This window comes from Carassius gibelio, chromosome B13 (genome assembly GCF_023724105.1).
Source record: "Carassius gibelio isolate Cgi1373 ecotype wild population from Czech Republic chromosome B13, carGib1.2-hapl.c, whole genome shotgun sequence".
In the NCBI taxonomy this organism is placed as follows: Eukaryota; Metazoa; Chordata; class Actinopteri; order Cypriniformes; family Cyprinidae; genus Carassius; species Carassius gibelio.
Window position 1 is genome coordinate 7472869 of NC_068408.1, and position 25921 is coordinate 7498789.

A 25921-nucleotide genomic window follows, 5' to 3' on the forward strand; every position below is an offset into this window, starting at 1 on the left:
TACCCCCCCAAACGTACAGCTAAATCTATCAGACGAGCTGTAAAACTGCCTGTCACCACAGCAGTATAATCAAGGATGGGGCCACTGTACCCTTGCCAATGTCCCTGGCTGGAGAGAAAAAAAAACTGACAGTCTCCAAAATAAAAGATGACAACCATTTAAAGTTTCTAATTTGATCCATTTTACACACAAGTTGTCCAAAACAAAACAAAAACAGACATATGCAAGTATTATAAAAGCAATGTGCTCCGTCCTGAACTATATACACTTGTATAGAAATAAAATTATAAATGGGGAAAAAAACAAAAACAAGAAATCATACAGTACAATGGAGAAGAAACCATAACCCCTTTTCAAAAAGCACTAGGTATGATATTTGTATTTATATCCTGCAGTAAATGTCTGTGGAAAACGAGAATGCATTACGTGTTATTGTTTTATCAGCACATTAATGATTCAGTGAGTTCATCTTTTCATCAAATATAGGATTGCACCTGTACTTCGGTGTCATGCTGACACTTCTGCACACATTTTCCACAAAAATAAATAAATAAATTAAATTGAATTAAATATAGGCCTACAATGTCCAAAAGAAAAGCTCAGGAAAAAGGGTGGGGGGGGGGGGGGGAATTATAAACCTACAAAGTTTGCTAATCCAATTCTCAAGTGTTGAAGTCTTAAAATATTTAACAAAAAAGAAGAAAAAAAATTGTTGTAAGTATTCCTTCAAGAACTTGTTTCTATTAAACTAAATTTAATTATTTAAAAAATTGAATAAACAAAATCATCAGCATAGCCTGGAGTCTTTGGATGATGAAAAATAAGATATGTCCCCTATAAGACTTCAAAACTCACATGCAGTGCTCAGATCTGTCAAAACAAAGCAATATAAACTTCAATATAAAATACCCACATTTGATAGTTTTTATTCTTATAGCCTTCTTTGCTTCATTCTAAAAAATACAGGACAACAGTGTATTCTGTGAACTTACAATTGAAATAGATGTTCAGGCATGTACTAAAGGATCAGATGTGCTTAATGGTCTAGCAGGTGAGGCTGACAGCTGCGTGTCGGACCTCAGAAGACGCTAATATGTGACAGCAATGAGAATGGCTGAGAATATGTGCACCTTGCTGAGCATCTGGTTTCTACAACATGTCACGGCAACTCTCAGTTACGTTTGATTCATTGGAGATCCAATCCAAACTATTTGGTCTCTGGTCCCTCGGTGCCGTGTAACAAACAATGCAGCTTTACAAACTGCCAGTGGAAGGATCTAACTGTTCATTACAGGGATGGGACGAAAGAATGTGATACCTGGCTGCCCTTCAATCTAGGAGTATGAATTTAGGACGCCAAAATTGAATTTTAAAATTGAAATTCATAAATTTGAAAATCATAATTTGCATCAATTTGTACAGAACTCATCTTTGCATCTAAAAGCGCAAGATGCAGTGCTCAGAAATGGCTTTGAAAAGTGGGCAGCACAGAATGTTTCCATCAAATAAAACAGTTGCTACTGGAAACAAAAGCTTGTAAGGCTTGCCCTGCCTCCAGAGTGTTTTAATTGGTCCACTGCTTTGGAACCGACATTGATAAGCAGCGACGTTTGTAAAAGTTAAAAATACTTAAGTTGACATGGCTTCTCAAAAATGTGACACTGCAATAGACACAAAACGTGAGCGCAGCAGTTATACACAACTGTTTAGCATGTCTTTAGATAGTAAAACAATGGAAAATTAGTGCATTAGAATAGATAAACATGTTCTGCGTGGACGGACCCCAATTCTGCATTTTATACTTTGATATTCTAAATATAAAATTTTTGTAACATCAATAGTTCAAATTGCACCATATTGCATCACAAAATCTTGACCAAAATGTTTTCAGGTAATTTTATATCCATAATATATGGACATCAGAATTGGAGTATAAATATACTATAACTATAAAATTAGAGCATACAAAGAAATGCAATTCCAATAAAACATTTTTTTTTAAGTTTCACAATTTCACGTTTACAAAGAAACAGCAAGTAAACACATTGAATTAAAAGTGTAATTTTGAAGTAGAAAGACTGTAATAATATTTTCTTGTAAAACCTAGACCAACAATCTTTTATTTACAACTCTGTGTGGTTAATAGAAATGTATTTCTTCTCATTAATAACAAATTTAAAATCATGTTTCCAACAACACACCATATGTTATATGTTACAGCTCAACTTGTAATGGTTCTAGCAAACATCTAGTTCACAGGGGATAATTCTGGTTCTTTACTGTAGGCCTGTACCCTGTTTACATGTTTACTTAAACAGCCTATTGTTCCCTAATGAGATTCAATTAAACTGTTTTATTGGTTCTGCATCAGCTCATAATTACAGTTCACTCTCTGTGATGCACAAAGTGCCACCCCATGCTCTCCAGGGGCCAAATAAACTCTTTCTGTCTACAAGTCAGTTTTGGTTCTCTTTGGTCTGATCATGGTGAGATGATTATGATTTGGATATTCTTAATTATAGCATGTTAAATTGCCCATCTGCATAAAGGGATTTTATCTACATATGATGCAGTTCACAGCAAACTCCTAACAGAGCTGCATTGGTTTCCAAGCCACAGCAAGTTTATGCAAATGTGTTTGTTTATTTGCTTTTAACGTAGGAGAGAAGAGAACGGGGGAGAAAAGAAAGAGTTTGCTTTTTAGAAGTACTGACAGCATGAACCTAGACTCCACTATAGCCGTGACTTTGCAGCTAAATCAAATATTAATAGCGCGAAATGGGAATCAGAATGTGAATTCTCATAGCGCTCAAGGTGATAAACTGAAGCTGTTTACCTCTCCACCTGCAATGCTCTGCCTTCCCATCAGGCCAGGTTTACCCCTTCACCAGAAGGAAAATAAACTAGACTCACTTTTGAGGAAGGAAATTGCCCAGTGCTTGCAAGACAATAAAAGAACAATGTTAAAGTTAAAGGAAAGCTTGAATTTTAAGTTTTGGATCTGCATAAATTTGTAAAATAAGTGGGATTGAGAGAGACTGAAGCTTACAATGCCATGGTCATGGTTTTGAAAGTCTGCAGCAAAATGGAAGAGAATTCAGGGCTTTTTAGCCAAGTTTATGAAATCTTAAAGTGAAAAAAAATAAAACATGAAAAATATGACTTTTACTTAACGTTATTGTCTGTATTTGTTTTTCACTGGTGTTTAAGCTGTATTTTGAATGACATATTTATTCTTTGAGTTGTGTTTTAGAGTTGAAAAAATACCATAAACATAACGGAAAAGGTCATTTTCAGCCAGGAAATGATCAATTCCTCAATTTATTTTTTGTTTTTATGATTATTATTATTAATAATACAGTAAACAAAATTCTAAATGTATATTTTATGCCACAATTAAATGTGCATGTTTAACAGTTTAGATGTGGTCTCAAATATTGCACATGTAATTATTCTGATTAATGCATACCTACGGTCTAATCAAACACTTTTTAATATAAAAATGTACAAAACACAGTTCAAAGTCTGAAATAATCTGAAAACATTAAATTCAAACTCAATAGAAATTTCAATACAGTGTTGCCCTGCAAATAATAAATTATTTGTAGTGAACAAAAGGCCACAATTTAGGACCTTCATTTTTTGCCAGCCTAAACTCAGTCAGAGTCTTCTTGAACTTCACAAGAACTGTACAGGCCATCTCCAGCAGCTACAGCAGTTCCAGTAAGTGATTCCCTTCAATCAAAGCCTTTTTTCTTCCATAAAGCAACTCTCCGATTAAGACCCCAGAAGTGAACCGCTCAATTCGATACAAAGCATGTGAAGCCACGAATCTGCACACTTTGTCCCCTGTGGTCTGTCAGCATCTAATCCCAACTGACTGATGGAAAAGATCCCATCGCAGTAATCTGATTTCAGTTCTCTCAAGACACCACAGGGTAAAATAAACCTTTCTAGCAGATTATATGCATCTGGTGAAGATCCACTGGCAGACAAAAAAAACAAACAAACATGCTTTCACAAAATGCCTCCTCAAACAGAACAGAGCAGCATTGTGAAGTGAGCTATATGTGAAGAACCATTTCAGAAACTATTTGGAAACCACTTACTAGTTGTAAGATGCTATTCAAAGTCTTCTAGACTACCTATACTCTCCTCAACAATTTATAAAACAGCATTCATTCACACAGACTTACCTTGCTGTCAGAAAAAACATCTAGATCAGGAGAGCCGGCTAAATCCCTGGCACCCTGAGGAAAAGACGACTGACTTCATTTCCAGCAGAAAACACCAAATGCTGTGGCCATATCTGACAAACACTGCTCTTACTGTTTATTAGTGATTGATAACGATGTGTAAATTGTTGCTTGAGATTTACAAGTCTGAAACGGAGAAGATTTGTATTAGCATAATTAGGTAATGATGTCTATCATAAACGAGGTTCATGAGCTAATTTTCTCTACAGAGATGTCTTAAAATTTACAACAGCAATAAAAGTCTGGAATATGTGTCCCCTCTGCTGCAAAGCTATTAAAAGCTTTTAAAACCTGCTTAACTTTATGTGAGTCTCTCAATGGACACTTCAGCTTGGTTTCAAAACCTAGCTGCCTCACTGTACCATGTCTATGTTTTACTTAAATATTAACTCATAAATGACTGATTTAGTAGACTGTACATAGGCAATTATTTAACTCCACTCACCACACTTTTGACTTTAGAGATTGGTGTAGAGTTTGATGGCAGATATGCAATTTCACAAATAATTGCAAAGTAGTAACATACTGAATTAAATAAACATTCTCATAAAACATGCTCTAATAATCATTTGTTTATAACTTCAAAACCCCCACAATCCTTTTTTTTGCAACTTTTACACTTTAAAAAGATTTTTTCAGAGTTGTGAAAAATTTAGAACATTTGATAAGATACTATTTTAGTCTTTCTCCTAAAAACTTTCGTTTTCAATTTAACATTTCTATTTTGAGTAATTATTTGTGAAACCAAATAATCAATACTATCAATTTCTGAGTGAAATTTGTGTATTTTTCAGTTTATTCTAAATGCATAAAACTTTCTAACAAATAAAATAAAATAAAAAATATGGTAAAACTATTTTATACTATTATTCAAAAGGTTTCAGTCGGAAAATGTTTTTTTTTTTTTTTTTTTGATAATATTTTTATTCAGCAAGGATGCATTTAATTGTTTGAAAGTGACTGTAAAGATATTTATGATGTTACAAAATAAGTATAAAGTATATTTATTCAAATCAGCACCAAATCAGCATATTAGATTAATTATGGTTCATTTTTGCCATCACAGAAATAAAGATATTATGTTACAAAATATATTGTATCTATTCAAAGAATCCTGAAAAAAATATCACTGTAAAAAAAAGAAAAAATATAATATTTATTTATATATTTATATTTTTTTATTTTTATTTTTTTTGAAAATTCATTTTTGCCATCACAGAAATAAATTACATTCAAAACATTCAAATGGAAAACAGCTATTTTAAATATTATTAATAATAATAATAATAATCAGCCTTAGTGAGTTCTTAATGAGTCTGCCATCATCTTGATGGCAGTTATATTTTTTTTTAACAAGGCATTTTTGAAGACACCACAATTTACAAATAAGTATAAAATCAAAATTTTGCTCCCATTTTCCACCGTAAGATTTTTTTTTTTCACCAAGCTTTTCCAATGCAAACTGGAATTGCCATAAGCAAACAATACTTGTCAAAATAAAGTATTTTTGCAGCACTGACAAGAATATGATGCATTAAAATACTGTCTAGGTAGGTAGTCCACTAATTTTGGTAGTGAAAAACAGAAAAAGAGAAGTGATCAAACAGATTACTTCCACTTCTAGAGATATTACTTTCAAAAGATTTTGTCTCCCTTGTTTTGCACTACCAAAGTTATTCATGAAAGATCTTCATAACATCTGCAGAGAAACATCGGGCTTCATTTACCACCTGTCACACAGCACAGTAAAATTCACAGGAATGCCTTCACAATTTCTGCAGCTATCCTCCTAAAATGTGTTTATGACACCCCACATGTTATGCTAAAAGTCTAACAGTGCCGTTTGCAGACTGTGGACCTTTTATTACCCATGAAGACACAACAAATCTGTTAGTGTGGCATCAATCTTACAGCAAGATACAGCTCAAAGCCTCCGTTTACATATTCATATCATAGCGATGCCACTCAAAATGCCATGCCTTCTCTCTCCTGGTGCAACGGCCAGTCTGTCTTTTCCTGAATCCCCCTGGAGAAGACATGGCAGATGGGCATGTTGGTGGACAATCCCGTATTGACACATTAAGTAGTGGATTTTGAGGTCTAGTGCTCTGAACTCCCGCAGCACCGTTACAGCTGTCCAGGGCTCTTTGTAACACACTGGTCAGCAGCTGCAGAGCTGGATAATATTACTCGATAATTGGGAGGCTACAAGCTGAAGACCCGCAGCAACCTTGTTTGACGTGCCTGAGAACATTAGAGTCAAGGTTAATAGAGTAAAACCACTGCAAGTCTACTAGCAGGGATACTCTGAGGGTGTCTTGGTTTTGGGATGTTGTCTTGAGCAGAGACCGATTACAATATAAACACAAATAAATAAATACATCAACATAATAAACTAATATACAAAGTAAAATAAATTAATAAAAACGAATGAACAAATGCAAACTAACACACAAAACACCAACTAATAAATCTAACTAATATACAAACTAAAATAAATGATACAAACTACATAAAATACTACAAAAAAATATAATTTAGTAGTTTAACATTTTATTAAACTGAGTAAATTAAACAAAAAAAAATACAATATATAAACTAACATGGACACTAAGACTAATAAATATAGCCATAGCTCATGTAATTATTTTAATTTGCATATTAGTTTATATTAGTTTTTTTAATTTTTAATTTTTTAACCTGTTAAATGCCACCCCGTCCCGTATACGGGACGCCTACGTTGACTATACTATATTACAATCAAATCTAATCTAATCTTGACAAACTATATATCGTTGGAAAGGTCTAAGACTTCCAAATATATATTTTACCAATATTTTTTGTTAAAAATTATGTAGGAAAAGTAATAGATGAATTTATGACAAGAGTGCACCCTCAGAAATCTACATTACAAAAGGAGCTTTTACCTTTGTTTAAAAAAAAGACTTCCTCGTTGCCTTTTTCTCTATCACTTTTTAGAAATCATCAGAAGTTATATATCACTTGAAAACATAAAATCTCAAAATTCATCCTTCAAAACCCATTTTAAAATCAGACATTGCATTACCATGTAAATGGTACATCAAAATCATGTTACAAAATGTTTTCAGTCATGAATTATAAAAATTTAGGTTTGTATCATGCACATTCATGTCTATCTTCAAAAACGTGAGTGACAGTTAAATTGTTTGTATATTTAGATTTTTAAGTTTGCTTTAATTTGTATTCGTTTCATTTAAAAAAAATCCTAAACTACAAAATTATATCGTAGTTTTTATTATAGATTTTAGTATGTGTATATCAACATTTTGTATTATTTTAGTTTAATAAATAAAATCAAACTAATAAATAAGCTTTATTTATGATTTTATTTATTAAACAAATTATACAAACTAATAAATACTAAAATAAATGATGATTTTATTTATTAGTTTGTTTTAACTAAGAAAGAAAGAAAGAAAGAAAGAAAGAAAGAAAGAAAGAAAGAAAAAGTGCTCAGAATTATGTTCTTAAATATAAAATTGTATAACTGAATATTTAATTAAATAATTACACATGCATAAATATACACACATTTATTAAACAATGGAAGTATTTCACAGAGTTGAACTGGGAGAGAAGAGGAAAATTAACAAAATAACAAAATAAATACACATTTTAATAAAATAAAACAACTTCCTATTTTGTTATCAAACCACTGGGTCTATCAATCAAACCAGAATCACGCTGTCACTTTTGCCTAAAAACAACCTTGAAACTCCCTAGATTTTAATCCGTTTACAAAGAATAATACAGAGTAGTATTTAATGAACTGCGAGGCCATTAATACAACTACTTCAGTTCATAAATAATTCAGGCATGTCGGAGATCTCTGAATTCAGGTTTGCTGGCCAAAAATCACTCATGTCATTTTGGTTTCTAGTTGAATATTGGATTACAAGGAGAGAAAGCGAGCTCTTAGGAAAGCAGTGTGGTTAGAGAGTACATCTCCATAACAACAAAACCAGCCCAGGTAATTGCATTTTGGACGTGTTGTGCATTGGCTAGTATTGAGGATCTAGAAACGCTGGTTTACTCTGAACAGAACGCCTCAATGCGATTAATCCCGCTTCACTCAATCCATGAAACACGATTGAGACTGGCAATTTTCATCGCTGGGTACAAACTCTTTCAAGAGACTCGTTCGAAGTGATCTACAAAAAGGGTTCTCATGCCAGTCACTGCAATTAACCTTTGAGTGACACTCCATGAGCTTAATAGCTCAGAACACTGTAATGGTCACACCCTACCTTGCAAATTGGCAGCGTTTTATACTTTCTCTTTTGGGGTTAAGAGGTGACCATGTTCACGGTCCAAGACTCACTTTATGTTTCAAACACATATAATTTACACCACTAATTTTGTCCAAAATACACAGTTTAAACAATTTAAAACTAGTTAAAGTTGAAGCATACATTATGCATGCAAATTCAAGGTATGAGAATCATGAATTATTTATAAAAAAAAAAAAAAAAAAAATTATATTTAATGACAAAAGTTATAAAATAATATATAACTGCCATATATATATATATATAAAGATTCATATGCATGTCTCTCCCTTCCTCCATAACTTTGCATTCCTTTCCTTCAAAAAAAAAAAAAACTACATCACTAAGAATGGTTTGTCGTTGACAAATTACATTGTCAACATAAAACTTGAAATGATACCCAGCTCGCTTGTCTATGATATTCAAATGTCTCTCTAGCAATAACAGAACAGAACCAGCGGGAGACTCTGGAAATATCACCAGCAGTAAAATGCATGTTCTTCGTTTATCTGTAATGCGTTGACGGTTTCCAACATTCATGAATTCCCACATAGCAGAAATGTGGGTCAGGCTCTTAGATGAGCCTTCTGGCTTAAGCGTAACGTCAGAAACATGGGGCTTAGATTCTCATGAGCTTTTGTTACGAGTTTAATGTAAATGTGGCAAATGCACATGATAGGGCTTATGTAACCACTATTTTCATCTACATAAAGAAGTCATGTAATAAAAATCTAAGTTTTGTGGCTTTTAGTTCATATTTATTAGCTGATAAGATTAGATGACAAACACGGATAAGCAAAAAAGTAAAATAAAATGGACTTTAGAGGGACCAAAACAAATGTTTATCCAATAAACTGCTTTCAAGAATGAGACTGTCATTCCCCATTACATCTAAAATTGGCTAGCATTAGCAAATAGTAAATGGTTTTCTACTAAACAAACGCTACTGCCTATAGTATATCAACAGAAAATATGTGACAGGAAAGAAAAAGGCATTTGTCAATGATTGTATGGGGACTTGAAAAATAAGTTGTTAAAATGAGCTTGGACTGGAATTGATTATAATGTTTACAAAACTTAACGCCCACTTAATCTTGTGTTAAATGAGTTTAAGGCCAATGACAATATGACTAGAAAATGATAGACTAATTATATCAACAAACTTTCATGAAATCACCATTTTCAATGCCGTTTAATCACAGTCAGAAAAGCCTTAAAACCAGATCAAGTACTAATAATATGGAAAACAAATTAAGTGTCCAGACTTGTTTTGACAGTAAACATTGATTAATGAGCAGCAAGACAACAGCCAGAAGAGAAAAATGCAAGAATAACCGATTTTAGATGAAAAACACTAACAAAATAAAACCCCATGCAATTAAAAATCAGAGTCTTTTACTCCATATCTGTGGGCTCTGAGGCCAGACTAAGCAGATCATTGTGTCCATAGACAAATACAGAAGAATATTTGACTTTAGATGAAAATGCCATCAAAACAAGTCCCTCACGTAAACAGTCTTCATAGTTTCTTTATCCAATAAAATGCTTTCTAGAATGAGAATGTCCCTTCGCTTAATACGGTCAATTACATGAGCTACAAATGAAGTATGTCCAGACAGTTCTGACACGAAGCGCTAATTATCAACCACTTTTCCATGACCAGACAAAAGTCAGAAGATAGATTCTAAAATAGCACAATTGAAGACAATTCGCCGTGATGACCTATTGACTTTAAACTACTGCAAATGGAGATCTCTGACAAGTGTTAAACCTGATCCTGGAATATCCCATGGGATTGTCCATTTATTCCACGGTAGCTGTGTAGAATTCCAGCCATGACAGCATGAACATCTATAGTGAGCCACAAAGAAAGAAAAATGGTCTCATCATGGAAAAGACTGCTGATCTGACAGCTGTCAAGAAGACAATCACTGACACCCTTCACAAGTAGGGTAAGCCACAAACATTCATTGTCAAAGAAGCTGGCTGTTCACAGAGTGCTGTATCCAAGCATGTTCACAGAAAGTTGACTGGAAGGAAAAAGTGTAGAAGTAAAAGATGCACAACCAACTGAGCCTTGAGGATTGTCAAGCAAAATCGATTCAAAAATTTGAGTGAACTTCACAAGGAATGGACTGAGGCTGGGGTCAAGACATACAGATTTGTCAAGGAATTTGGCACTCCTGAACCACAGACAACATCAGAGGCATCTTACTTGGGCTAAGGAGAAGAAGAACTGGACTGTTGCCAAGTGGTCCAAAGTCCTCTTTTCAGATGAGAGATAGTAGTTCATTTGTAAACCAAGGTTCTAGAGTCTGGAGGAAGGGTGGAGAAGCTCATAGCCCAAGTTGCTTGAAGTCCAGTGTTAAGTTTCCACAGTCTGTGTTGATTTGGGGTGCAATGTCAACTGTTGGTGTTGATCCATTGTGTTTTTTGAAAACCTGTTTACCAAGAAATTTTGGAGCACTTCATGCCTCCTTCAGCATTTTGAAGATGCTCATTCCAATTTCCAGCAGGATTTGGCACCTGGCCACACTACCAAAAGCACCAAATGTTGGTTAAATGACCATGGTGTTGGTGTGCTTGACTCATAGAGATTATTTGGGGTATTGTCAACAGTAAAATGAGAATCAAGAGACCAAAAAACAAATGCGGATGAGCAGAATTCCACTGTCAAAGAAACCTGGGCTTCCATACCACCTCAGCAGTGCCACAAACTGATCATCTCCATGCCACGCTGAATAGAGGCAAAAGGAGCCCCTACCAACTATTGAGTAAATTTACAGTAAAAGAACATACTTTCTAGAAGCCCAAAAATTCATATAAATAAACTATTTTGGGAGCAACTGTATTCTGTAGAAAGTTAAAAAAAAAAACTCAGAAGATGGTCCTATAGGAGTACATGAGGTCCTATAGGATGTACTGGCTGCTTGTTCTCAAAGTATTCTTAGTTTCTACCACAAACTTAGCAAGTGGTACTTGTCAAGAAATGTCTTTATTCCAAAAAACAACAAACTAATTAGGCAAATGACCTTAAAGACCATTTGTCCTCAACAGACATATCATCAGCTGTTCATTTGTATGGATTCCAATCATTCTTGTAGCTGCTCGAAATCTCAAGTTAAACTCAAGGGAGAGAACATGGCTATTTATTGCTAAGATACTTCACACTTCACAGAGAAGCCAAAAATCACTTTAAATATGCAATAAAATAACTTAAAAATAATAATAAATTAATTAAAAAACTAAAGTCTACTACAAATTATACACAGGTGAATATTTAATGTTATTAAAGGGGAAAAAAAAAAACAATGTGTGATTTTGATGCAACCCATTCCTTACCATGTCTCCTTTATCTCCCTTTTGTCCAGAGTGTCCTGCCAAACCTGGAAGCCCTTGATCCCCCTTTCAAATACACATAAGTCACATTATGCAATGTTAATATGCTAAATCGCCAAGCTGTATCAGCTCTAAAAAGCTGTGATCAAAATTCAAAGAGGAGTCCTAGCCTGAACTCTGGCTCTTTGTACTTCAGAAGTGATTAACTGAACATCACCCGCTGATGAAGTGCATGTCTGTGCCCAAACACCCCCTTATTTGTGCTAAATTGCTTCTAATAAGCTTTTATTTCTGCCTCTGGCTGTCATCCAGGTATACGGACTGGCATAAATGTGCTTTAATTGGCCATTCATTCTGTATGTGACATTACCTCAGGATCCATTGTTGAGTGCTAACTCACTCATTTAAAGAATGCTTTCATGGTTTAACTTTACCTTCAGAGAGGGACAGTGGCATCGGTCACTGGGCAGCTGGGCTGGCATGGACAGCATTCTGTGGAGGTATCCTGTGACCAGGCTGGCCGCTGTAGGGTTGTGGGTCACTACAGGTTCACACTGGTTAGATAAAAAAATAAAAACTTGGATTAGTGTTAAATGATTAAAATGTAGACCAAGATAATCAATTATCCACTTTAATTTGCATGAAGATGGGATTTGCGGGGATTTTCTACATTATGCATGTCTCGTACATACAGTACATCATCTTGTGAAATGCATTACTCTGAAAACTCAAATTGATCAAGAATCATTTCTTACCATCAATGTTGAAAAAAGTTATTGCTACTTAATATTTTATCGGAAACCTTTGTGTTTTTTCAGACCCTTTTGATCAATTTAATGTGTCCTTCCTAAAAAAATAAATAAAACATCTTACTGACCCCAAACTTCTGATTGGTAATGTTCCAATAAGATTAGTAATATAAGACAAATTATATTATTAAATTAATTATATTATTAAATTAAATTACTCTTATCATTTGTCAATGCAACTGGGTTTCTTTTTTAATTTCTTTAAATTCACACAATTTTTATTGACCCATGGAAGGAACCTGAATTGTTAAGAGGAATCAAAACTGTAATCTTAATTTTTCCCATACCCCAGTAAAATTAGCTGTTGCCCTAGACAATCATCTGTGTTCCCTAATTACATGACCGACCCCACTGGCCACTTGGACCATTCCATTTCCATGTAGAAAACACTAAGGAAACACTATCCCAATCGCTGAGAGGGGGATTAGCACACAACTTTAAAGACCATGTATCAATTACAGCACTGAACAGGTATGTGGTTTTTCTCTAATCAAATCATTTAAGACAGAATGTTGCCTTTAATTAATCGGAAATTATTGACTGGAGCAACTCGAGCTAAAAGGCTGCCCCTCATGCTTCATCCACAGTGGAAACGATACATGGATACTATGGCTCTGTCCCAAAAACCTACATCTTTGCCTTTGTGGACGGCATTTTTAAAGGGTTTCAAATAGGTAAAATATTTTTTAGCCCAAATTCTGCGGCAAAATTGCATGCATCCTTCTCAGCGAAGGAAATCCCAAAATGCATGGCAACGAGATTAGAGAAAAACAATGGAAAATGGTAGGTTAAACAAGAAAATTATTATTATAAATAATTAACTTAATACTGAGAGATTTACTTAATACTGATGCCTAAGAATTAAGTTTGCTTCTCAAACAAAACTATCATGTGGCCTCAGAAAATATGGAATATAATGCAAATAGACTACTTTTTATTTGCTCTTTTGTGAACCTGAATAATAAAAAAATGGACTATTTCACCCAATTTCTGTGCACTGTGTAGTTTTCCGCTCATTAGAACATCACATCATCAGCTTAGCAATATGTTCACAACAAACTCAATTGTGAGTTGAGATCGTAATTGCTCAGTTGAGTATGACACAGTGACACACGGTTGCTGCCTATGTAGAGCATTCCAGATCGGTCTTTCGTGAGCCCTTATAAGGCAGTTGTCTATGTAGGCAGGAGACAGCAAGGCAGCTCACTTGATTTTGGAATTCTTTTAAAACTAACTAGACCCCACTACAACAACAAAAACAAAATGCAAAGACACCGTTCCATTTTCAAACATTATCTGAATGATTTGTGTTATTCAGTAAGCAGTGCTGAAATGTGACTGGCCTGATTTAATTTGATGAATATGTGAAGACCCTAATTTTAGTGCAAAATTATGGGCTGGGTTTACAATCATTTAGCAAGGATCATTGAATCTGCAACATAAACCTAAACATCCTACCGTAACTCCAGGAGAATCACAGCATCTGTCCAGGTCGGCTATTCTAGCATCACAGAATATCAGAATCTCCTGAAGTTCAATCTGTGAAGGTACATTTACATTTATGGGCATGAACACAAATACCTGACAAATCAATCCAACAAATTTGCAGCCAACTACTCAATTTTAACCTGCATCAGGTATCGAAATCAGGCATGAAATTAGTGGTGTCCACTGTAGTTTGATGGAGCTTTGACAATCACTAAAAGTACCGTATTTTTCCAGACTATAAGTCGCACCTGAGTATAAGTCGCATCAGTCCAAAAATACATCATGACGAGGAAAAAAACATATATAAGTTGCACTGGACTATAAGTCGCATTTATTTAGAACCAAGAACCAAGAGAAAACATTACAGTCTACAGCAGCGAGAGGGCGCTATATGCTGCTTAGTGTAGACTACAGGAGCATTGAGCAGCATAGAGCGCCCTCTCGCGGCTGTAGACGGTAATGTTTTCTATTAGTTCATTTTTCTTGGTTCAGGTCAAATTAATTTTGATAAATAAGTCGCACCTGACTATAAGTCGCAGGACCAGCCAAACTATGAAAAAAAAGTGTGACTTATAGTCTGGAAAATACAGTACTGAGCTTCGCCTTCATATTCAGATTTAGCAAGTCATGAGAACCTCAGTCCACAACTCACATCCACTGGACGTCCATCCTCCACTCGGGTGGTGATGAATGTGCGTCCGCTCACGTTCATGCCAGATCTTTCAGCGGTCACCTGACGCTCAATCAACTCACAGTCCAGGTAGATGGAGACAGCATTGCTCTCGACAGACACACCTAGCTTGTGAAAATGTCGATCGAAGAGGGCATGCAGGTCTCGGTTCTTAAACACGTACAGGAGGCTGTTTTTCAGAAAACCCTGAGCCAAAAACTCAACCGTTTTTTTAGCTCCATCCACTATTAATGACACCTAAACGAAGGAGAGGAGAAGAGATAAACGTTAGCAGCTCATTAAGACAGTTAATGAGATAAGCTGACTGGAGTCTGAAGCGACTGCAGTGTGCAAAAGAGTGCCATTTATATAATGATCATTTTGCCAGTCTTGCAGGAGTTATTGGTTTTGAACATAATCTGATTCATCAATGTCTTTTTTGCAGATCTAAATAAAGTCTAGGATTTTTCCACGTACCTGTGTATCTCCACCTTTATCAAAGATCTGCAGAACAAACCAGCGATCTTTCTTTGTGGTTTTTCTGAGCCGGAACGTGGCAATAATGGAGTACTCATGAGAAAGTCCATTTGGGAACACCAATCTTTAGAAAAGAGACACAACAAAAACAGCATCTACAATTAAAGTTAATCAAAATAGATAAATATATGACTATTTACCAATTAAGGGTGCATTTAAGTCACAATAAAAGCATTTAAAAATAGTGAAATATTACAATTTCAAATTACTGCTCTCTTTTAACATATATTTTAAAATGTCATTGTGGCGACTGGGGCGGGGCCGAGAGGCGTGGGAACGAGGAGTGAGGCCAGGTGTAGTGATTGAAGATGAGCTACACCTGCGCCCCACCGCCAGTATCGAGTCCCACGTAGGAGATGGAAGGATATAAAACTGGAGTGACGACCGTGAAGGACGAGAGAGGACCAGGCCTGGGACATTATTTTATGTTTGCTTTTTATTTGTGCGCGTCAGTCGCCGCGAGGGGCTGACGCGCTGTTTTGTTTATTTTCGAATATTAAAATGATTTTGATTGTGCGCCGGTTCCCGCCTCCTTCTTCCCGATGAATATGGAGATGTGAATATCGTTACAGTCATTTATTCCTGTAATGCAAAGATGAATTTTCAGCACCTATACTGTAGTCTTCAGTGTCATATTATCTTTCAGAAATCATTCTAATATGCTGATTTGCAAGTCAAGAAAGTTGAAAACTGCTGTGTTGTTTAATATTTTGTGAATACTGTAAAAAAAAAAAAAAAAAAAAAACTGGGGGGGGGGGGGGGTGGTCCTTCATAAAGTCACTTTTAATTAAAGTATGCTTATTGCTTAATAGTATTAATAAAAAATAAATCTAATTGAACCAAATTATTTAAATGGTAGAAAAAAAGTGAATAAGTGAATTGCTTTTGAACTGGTACATGAACGGTTCATACAAAATGACTCCGTAACTGAATCAGACTTCCTAATGCCACATATGAGAGAACAAGGATGTTCTAGAAAAGGTTTAATTACTGCTTTAGTAAAGCAGTAACGTGCTATTTTCACTTAACAGACACTTCTATTAAAATCTTCAAGAAGCCAAGTGCATTGGCACCAATCTTCTCATCTGCATTTTTCTCTTTAGTCTTTCCTGTAAGATTTATCAGATGAATTTAACACAAAACACTGTAAATGTGTTCTTCATAAAATGAGATCCTTCTGTCTGTCTGGCTTTTTTTTTTTTTTATATGTACCACTGAGATGTTTTCACACTGAACGAAACACTGTAGCTGTGACTTGAAGCAAACTCATGGTTAATGCTTAAAAAAAAAAAAAACTTAAAGCTTCCATCCGGTTATTAAAATTGTTGAAAGAGTAATATAACATTTTTGAGCGCATCTCATAACACTGTTACAGAAAGAATTACTCCCATCTTCCTTTTTCATTTCTTTCACACGCTATTTGGTAATTTACTGGCACTTCAAACACAATCATCAGCAAAACTGACAATGAGAAAATCGCATGTATGAATTCTTTAAAAGGACAGAAGAGAACGAGACAGAGAGAGAGAGAGAGAGAGAGAGAGAGAGCGAGAGAGAGAGAGATCAGACTTGCAAAAGACAGGCTGAAAATGAGTTTCTTCTCATTCTCTGTTCTCTCTAGGCACGTCTGCATAGTGTGTCTCCTGCTTCCAAAGGCACAGTGGGGAAAAAGCACATTATTAAAATGATATATACTCTTACTTTACATGCTGGCAAGATCAAATGCTTTTGAATAAGAGGAAGACACAGGAGAGGGGCTTATGGGACACTAGTACAGATGCATTATAGGACAATGGACGGAATATTACTAAAACTGACCACAATTTTTTTATCTACTCAAAATAGCACTCAAGTCATCACGTACTCTGCCTTAAGATACAGTGGAACACGAAGGAAGATGTGTGGAAGCGAAAATGAAGTTTCAACAATACAGTAGATGTATTATCAGTTGATAATACATTAAAGGAGCTATGTGGAGGTTTTTACTTAAAAAAATCTTTAAGATAGAGTTTTCATTTGTACATGTATGAGCCAACCATGATTTAAAAAAAAAAAAGAATGACACCTCGAAATTGGCACGAAAATTCACAAAATGTGACGTCATGCGCGTTCTCGTCTACTTGGGCTTACAACCGTATGGCACGCCAGCCATTATAGTAAGCAGCGGCAATAGTGTTTTCAGATGGACTCTGTGGATGGAAAGAAGCAACCAGCCTCCGGCAGCACAATTCAGACACCCACGGTCACTCCTCGTAAGTAAAAAACAAAACAAAAAAAAAACATATCTAGTGTGGCAAAAAGAGAGGGCGACCGGCATCAGGCAAAGTCAAGAACGAGCATGAGACTGGCTGCAGTTCCTCTAATGGCCACTGGTGTCAGTAACTGTTAAAATTTCAGAACCTACGCAATTCTCCTTTAAACTTCAGAGTTTCTCAAAAAATATCAAATTAAAGAATATTCTTAAAGCATCTCTGCATTCCACAGAAGAACAAAAAGTAAGTCTTCTTGGAACGGCTTGAGAATTCCATAAAGATTCAATATAGCATTTATCTAGATATTAGGAGGCAATATAAGTGTTCAAAATGAGAGAATAAAGACTTTTTGTAATTGCGGAGTAATTTATTTTATGAATGCAACCCTAAATTATACTTGATAAGGCCAGCTGGTGGAATGGACTTGTGCCGAGTGAGACCTCATAAATGAGTGCAGTGTTTCGGAGCGCACCAACCTGGGCACTGTGACATCAATTCACTTCATCACTGAGCTGTTAAATAGGGACATCTGAGGCCATATGAAAAATATGATGGGATGTAACACTCTAATGCAGCACATATTAAACTAATCTCAGAACATGCAGATTAATAAGCAAACAAATGGTACAACTGCCAAAAAAAAAAAAAAAAAATAGGACAAAGTTCATTCTATTATATTGTATAAATGTATGCATGCATGTAAATGTGTGTGTGTGTGTATATATATATATATATATATATATAAATACATACATATATGTATGTGTGTGTGTGTTTGTGTGTGTGTGTAAAAATGATTGAACTACAAATATATTAAATTAAAAATAAATTATCTAATTTAATAAAGGTTTGCCCTACAATTAAATATAATAAAACATTCAGTTTAACAAAACAACAGAAATGTGTGCACTTATAGTGACACGACACATTTACATTTATTCATTTAGCTGACGCTTTTATCTAAAGTGACTTACAATTGCTAAATACTACTGTCTATGTCAGAGGTCAGACGCTTCTGGAGCAAATAGGTGTCTTGCTCAGGAACACATTGGTATCTCACAGTGGATTGGAACCCGGGCTCTCACACCAATGGCATGCGTCTTATCCACTGCGCTAACACCATCCCACACAGCATCGCAAACATTAACAAATAAATAAATAAATAAAACGTCCCACATGCACGGTCAAATGATAGAAACAGAAAATTCTACCCCAAACTTATACATTAAGTTGAACCAGCATTATTTTTTCTAATATTGGGCAAACAAACTGACTCTGTGTTTGGTGGTTTTGTGCCAACAATGTTGCAAAAAGGATTTAATTTTGCCCATAATCAAAAAAAGAAAGAAAAGAAAAATGTACTCAGCCATACAGAAAGAGTAACATTTAAGCAATGAAATGAACAAGTGTAAAGTATGCCTACTTGATCAAAATCCTCCTTTCAACAACTCAGTTAGAACTACCTGGCGAGCAATAAATCACACAATTAATATTCAGACGCAAAGTTCATAACCTTTATATTGTGCTTCCCGCAACTCTTTTCAGATCGTTCCCATGCTCCCTTGCCTCTCATAAAAATGAATACCAAACATGCAATTAGCACATCTTAGCAGAGTCATCTGTGAAACAACTAATGGAAAATAGTCTAGAGTAGTGGAGCCTTCTCTTTCCATGTGACCGTATCAACTGGACGACGGGCCCGGCTGCATTTCCTGCGTGTAAAGTGAGAGATGTTTGGAGTTTGTGCTGGGGGCTCTTTGACCCCCTTCTCCACCCCCTGACACATCCAGCTGACTAACGCCATCACCTGTCAGAGTTCAGCTTAATTGAGGTCTGGCGGTGTGTGTGTGTGTCTGTGTGGAGTTTCGGGCAGACAACTTGGCATTCTCATCCCTCAGAACTGCACTCCACCTCCAGCCAAGGAGACTCACAGTTGGCCCCTGAGGGCCAGTCTGAGCAGCAGATAGAAGGCCCCACAGCAGGCCTCTGACCACCAAGCATCAGATAGAGCAACAGATCGCAAATCATCTGACCCATGACTCCATCAGGGTCCCAGGGAGCAAACAGTGTGTTTACAGTTGTATAAAAAAAACACTAAAAATACCCCCCTTTCCCTGTGCAAATGACTGGGTGTTATTTTTCACTGGTGAAACACGTGGAGGTACAAGAGAAGTCCACTGGGTGCCAAATCAGCAGGTGTGCTTGAAACCACCGAGAATAATCAGTTCGACTGAGCTAAAGACTATGATGAAACACAAAAGGAACAAATTACCTACAAATGTTAAACAATATACTGCCCTGAAATCTTCAGACACTTAAAAAGGGATTCATCTTATTACTTTAGATAACAAATTATCAAAGCAAGTGGCATTCAAAAAAAATTACACCAGACGTTTTCTCAGAACCTCTCCTGGTGATTACATTTAACTAACCGGTCCCAAGGATATTTTAAATGGATTTATGTAGTCAGCTCTGCTCAAGTTTACACAGATGTAGCTCATCACATTAACTAGGAACATACCGAAAGCAATAAGTAATAAGTAATGAGATGCTGTGTGTTACAGTGATTTTAATCAGAGGAAAGGGTAAAAATAAATACCGTTTAAATCAGTTAATACTTTTATTCAACAAGGTCACATTTAATCAATCAAAAGTGACGGTAAAGTCATTTACAGTTTAACGTTACAAAGGATTTCCATTGCAAATAAGCGCTGCTCTTTGGAACTTCCCATTAAAAGAACCCTAAAAAATGCAGCGTGGTTTCCACGGTTTTCTTTTCAACATCGATAAGAAGAAATATTGCTTGAGAACCAAATCAGCATATTTGAATGATTTCCTTTTTTTATTATTATTTAAATGCATTTAAAAACTTTTAATGGTTTGAATGTATTTTTCACATCTTGTTGAACAGGTTCATCAAACATAAAAAAATCGTTTTGCCTCAAGCCCTAAATGTTCAATAGATTGTAATTTAGCTTCTCATTAGGAAATGTATCTGCATTTTACAAATGTAAACAACATATACACATTTTGCTTGTGAAATATGCCTGTGCTGTAATTCTTAAATGGATTTCACTAGGTTTGATACATTGTGCCCAAATACTGTACTTTTTGGTACTACTGTCCATTTGGTCTTGCTAATATCATATATATATATATATATATATATATATAAACACTCCAGACAACTCTGAATTCTCCTATTTCCAACTCGAAAATAACCATGGGAATGAAGCTCAACAACAAACTTTGATAAAAATGGGGCAAAATTATCAAACCCGACTTAATTAGATCATATCTGCATAATTTGATGTAATATCCAAGACTATGGCAACAAAAGTGCTAAGCATTGAAAGAAAAAAGACCATTATGAAATAATTCAGAAAACAATATTTATAGTTAAATAATATGAAACAGCCATGTTCACAGCATCACAATCAAAACAAAAAGTGTAAACACATCCCATTTCAAACTTTCAGTTAATGCATTTTCTGGTAATCAAATCCAAGACCTAGGCAGTGCTAGGTTTTTTTTTTTTTTACTTTTTTGTCAGATGTTTATAGTGCATGCATCCCGCTTTTATGTTTGTCATAATTATCATAAGTCATGCCACCACCCTATTTTGTTTACATTTTATGACGTACGACTGACTGGAACGCTTTGAGGTCGGAAGTGGGGAATTTCAACTCTAGTCTTCCCACCTCCGACTTAGTCTGGAACTTGCCACAATCCCACCAGCTTTTCAGCAAAATACAAAAGAGTTCTTTTGAGCATCAATTTGAACTCTTTGGACTCATGAATATGCTGTGGGTTCTCACGGTTTGGACAGCTGACCTTGACGGAACACAGCCTACATAACTCTACATGTCCAGGGCTGTTACACGTTTATTAATCATACCTGAAAAGTCACAAAGAAGCCTTCTTTGAACTTGGTGTCACCCTTGAGCTTTAAGTTATTAAAGTCATTTTATGGCAATTAATATACAGGACATGATTCCCCATTACTGCTTGATTCTCTTCTAGGTGGTACTCCATTACGGTCACCTCTCTTTCTCCTTGCTCGAGCCCACTGCCCACGGTCTGCAAATTAATTCTGTCCAAATTATTCAACATGTCTCACGGCTCACCTCACAGTTTATCCTTATTAGCCAATGCGAGGGGAATTATCTCAGCAAGCTCGTGATATCTGGGTCATTCCATGTCAACACACCATTAAAAGCATACAAGACATCTCCTGAGTTTTCTACCGGATATCGGTTGAAGTGAAAGCAAGCTTACACCATGAGAAAACACTGGTTTGCATCGCAGAAACCCAATAACAGCCTGGCATATTTTCAAATCTTAAGTGGTGTAAACTCATGCCAACGGCTCCGAGAACGCAGTTGTTCAGCGAGGCAACCTGTGCTCGGTCCCGTCAAGAGATTTATACGAGAAGCTGTCAGAAAGGCTAACCAAAACACGCAACATGTGAATGCGGGCATCAATTCAAACTACCATCATAACATGCTCATCACAGCAGTGATTCTACAAGGAGCTGTCCTACTTTCTGCTCTCCAGATGCTAGAAGATTCTGCACATCGTCGGTCACGTCCCAACTTCGTAAACATCCATATGGACATGCACATTTGCTGCAATAACTTCCAGCTCAGCCGTCACAGTTAACATTGTTTTCAGACAAAACAATCCTCTGAATTATGTGCGAGTGGAAAACAAATGGCACAATATCAATACCACATCAACATTTGCAGAACTTACTCTGTTGGTTTAAACAAGGGTTTACTCCCCAGTCTCAACAGCAGCCTGTTGTCCGTCACTGTGCCTTTTCTGAGAAGAAACTTCTGAGCTAAATCAAACCCTGTAAACAAGAGATGAAAAGGACAAACACACATCAGCATATTAGAATCATTTCTAATGTGACACTAAAGACTGAGGTAAAGACTGCAGAAAGTTCAGCTTCGCTATCACAGGGATACATTTTAAAATATAAAAAACAGTTATTTTAAAATAATAATATTTCTAGTTATTACTGTTTTTACTGTATTTTTGCCCAAATAAAATGGAGGCTTGTCTAGCATAACAGACTTCCTTCAAAAACATTTACAAAATCTTACCAACCCCAAACTTTTGATAGTGTACATCCATTTTACACAGTGACCATGATTCTTGTGTGCAGCCAACAGATAGCAAATTTTCTGACACTGCATTTTACAGAACACATTTTAAAAACTCAGCTTACCTACAGTACAGCTTTGACACTATTCTTTGGGTGGCTTATAAGAACTGGCATTTCCTTCAGGAAATGCTAAATTAGCTGTATTAATGGCTCTGTCCGCTTCAGCCATGTGCAACATTAGGGATGTTTTAAACAGCCAGTTTGATGTTTAACAGCACTTCGTGGATGAGCTGTGCATGATTTCTGTTTATATATACAGTATTCTTTGTTTGTACCTGTGAATTCTCTGTGAATGTTCACATTGGTATTCCATTTCTCTTCCAGCTTCATGGGTGGACATGTATGATCTGCAGAGGAGAGGAATATCATGCATTACTTAAGCAAATTAATTGATTCTTAGGTTATTCAGTATAGAGGAGACCACAGCTAGTGGCACAGTTTTTACTCCACTGTATATTTCTAAGGGTAGGTTTGTATTGAAAATCTATTTTTCTATAGTCATGTAGCTTAAAGTCTATCCCCAAAAAAAAGCCATTTCAACAGTTAGGCTATTGAATATGAAAAAAGATACAGTTCACTGAAGTGGGTAAGTTGTCACAATGGGAATCTAGCATTAAACAGCCTATCCATTTGTTTAGTCGTGACTCGTGATGTACGAAATACTGTTTCCAGGTCCAAGCTTCCACTCCACTTTCAAATGAGAATAATATTAAAAGCATTATTCATTTTAGCACATCTTTAAGCTAAGCTTTAAAAAAATATGTGGTTTATTCTACAGCTTCCATGCTCACAGTGTCCCAGACACCAATATTGTATATATACATAAAGCATGCCATGAATAACTGCATATAAGAATCTTATATTTCAATCTTTGAATATTTCAAATCTCTGATTGGCAGGAATTTTTTTGGCAGAATTATGGGTAATGTAGTTTTCTTCCAGAAATGTTGCTGTTAAACAATTATTTTAAAAAATGAGTTATAATAATACAGGCTGATGTTTACAGCAGAAACATAAACGTAAAAAGTGTACCATTAATTATCAACCTTGTATTGACAGTATAGTTATGTCTTTAAAAGTTTATTAATTATGGTTAAAAATCTATTCCTTTACAGATAAAAAGAATGGGATCCAAAACCAAACTGTTGCAATCTATTATAGCCTTTTTTGCAAAACCAAAGCTCTCTTAATTATCAAAGTTCACTTTGATAAATAAAATCAAGGGGGAAATCTGAAAACTTGTATCAAGCCAAAATGACATTTTTGTAACACTGGATGGAGACAAATGAAGTGAAGTGAAGTGAAGTGAAAGTGACATTCAGCCAAGTATGGTGACCCATACTCAGAATTTGTGCTCTGCATTTAACCCATCCGAAATGCACACACACAGAGCAGTGAACACACACACACACACACTGTGAGCACACACCCGGAGCAGTGGGCAGCCATTTATGCTGCGGCGCCCGGGGAGCAGTTGGGGGTTCGATGCCTTGCTCAAGGGCACCTAAGTCATGGTATTGAAGGTGGAGAGAGAGCTGTTCATGCACTACCGCCACCCACAATTCCGTCCGGCCCGAGACTAGAACCCACAACCCTTCGATTGGGAGTCCAACCCTCTAACCATTAGGCCACGACTTCCCCCATACGGATAATGGTTTTATTTCATAAAAACCTACTAGCTACTGAGATCCCAGTGAAACAAAAAGCCCCAGTCTGCCCTCCCATGACATTTGCAGGCTGATATTGCTGAAGGACGAATTCTGCTTCATCAACAACAATTATACCAAATAAAAAGGACGCTTACACAGACAAAAATGCAAAAACACACAAACATATCTACATCCACAGCCAACAAACCCACAAAACAGCATTAACAGGATATTCCAAAAATCAGCACATCTGCTGGCAAACTGCCGACGGGACACATGCTGTAAATCCTCTCTAAATCTCTTCCTGGATGTCACGCTCGCACAGTGGATCACAGGAGATAGCAATTCACTCAGCTGGCAAAAATATTGCTTGCCTGTTCTCTTGTCCAGAGGACTCTCATTCATGGGCATTTACACTGTGCAATAATATTCCTTAATCGCCTCAGGTTAATCTGAATGAGGCCAATAAAGCAATTCTATCGGACACATAACACCAGAGCAGATGAGTCCTGGTGGCTCCTGACTAATGCCACCCAGGTCAAGGGCTTGACAGCATTTCAAGAGTCCCTGCTTCGTAAAGGAGGGCGCGATGTCTCTCATCACGAACAATTCATTTGCATACAAGGATTCCAAACAAGAAAGCTTCAACAGAGCGCTAATTAAAGGTGATGACAGCGGCGCTCTGCAGCAGAGCGGTGAAGTCAACATTGACCTCTCACACGGAAACGAACAAGGCTCAAAAAACCAAACAGATGTAATCGCTCCTAATCAAACCTTCCGTAAGCGGACAAGAACAAGCAAACATCTTGGTGTGGACCTTTAGGTGACCGACAGCATACATACCTATTCTCTCATTCACTGTCATTACTGAAGTAAAAGGAATGGAATTTACGACCCACAGGAAAACAGTCCATCTGAGACAGTGAATCATGTCGTCTTTGGCACATGAGAGAGGGCCCCTTGAAAACCTAGAAATAGAAAACAACGTCACTTTTACAGCTCTTTGATGCTCTTCGGGGGAAAGCAACACCACTTGTTACTGCCTGTATGATGACTGATTGCATTGACTTCACATTTTAATTGCTCTTCAATATGTTTTACTAATAACTAACGGATTTAAAATTTGTAATGTAATGCCCTATATTCAAGTATATAGTTAATATCAAATGAAAATGAGCTCTCTTGTAGAATATGTTTTTTTAAATCCGTCTAGCACTTCAATTATGTGGTGAAACGTCCTTAACGCAAAATGTCGAGTGTGACATTTCGCTCCTCAGAATAAACTCCAGGCCAGAGTAAGTTTCAAGCATGAGGTGCTTCTGGGGACCCAGTGCCAGATTCCTGTAAACCAATACGATCCTTTACCCACCGCTGACTGTTGTTATTGAGCTCTTAAGTAACAGCACAAACAAATTGCGCTAAATAATTAAACACCGGT

At 36.2% G+C, this 25921-nt stretch overlaps 1 protein-coding gene across 3 annotated transcripts in view; it reads right to left on the reverse strand.

The window, feature by feature from the left end:
• The window catches only part of LOC127970552 (collagen alpha-1(XIX) chain), a 130019-nt gene that overhangs the window by 102799 nt on the left and 1299 nt on the right, over nt 1–25921 (reverse strand). For 2 of the 3 annotated variants that reach the window (XR_008156627.1, XM_052573168.1), the window contains exons 2-9: nt 25327–25451; nt 23110–23181; nt 22417–22516; nt 15350–15473; nt 14855–15130; nt 14173–14253; nt 12340–12459; nt 11909–11971 (exon numbers count right to left, since the gene is read on the reverse strand). Coding sequence is in view for 2 of the 3 variants with exons in the window: in XM_052573168.1 (XP_052429128.1) it covers nt 11909–11971; nt 12340–12459; nt 14173–14253; nt 14855–15130; nt 15350–15473; nt 22417–22516; nt 23110–23181; nt 25327–25451 (961 nt within the window). In the remaining variant the exon portion in view is untranslated. The remainder of the gene's footprint in view (nt 1–11908; nt 11972–12339; nt 12460–14172; nt 14254–14854; nt 15131–15349; nt 15474–22416; nt 22517–23109; nt 23182–25326; nt 25452–25921) is intronic. The other variant, XM_052573169.1, reaches the window with a different exon arrangement.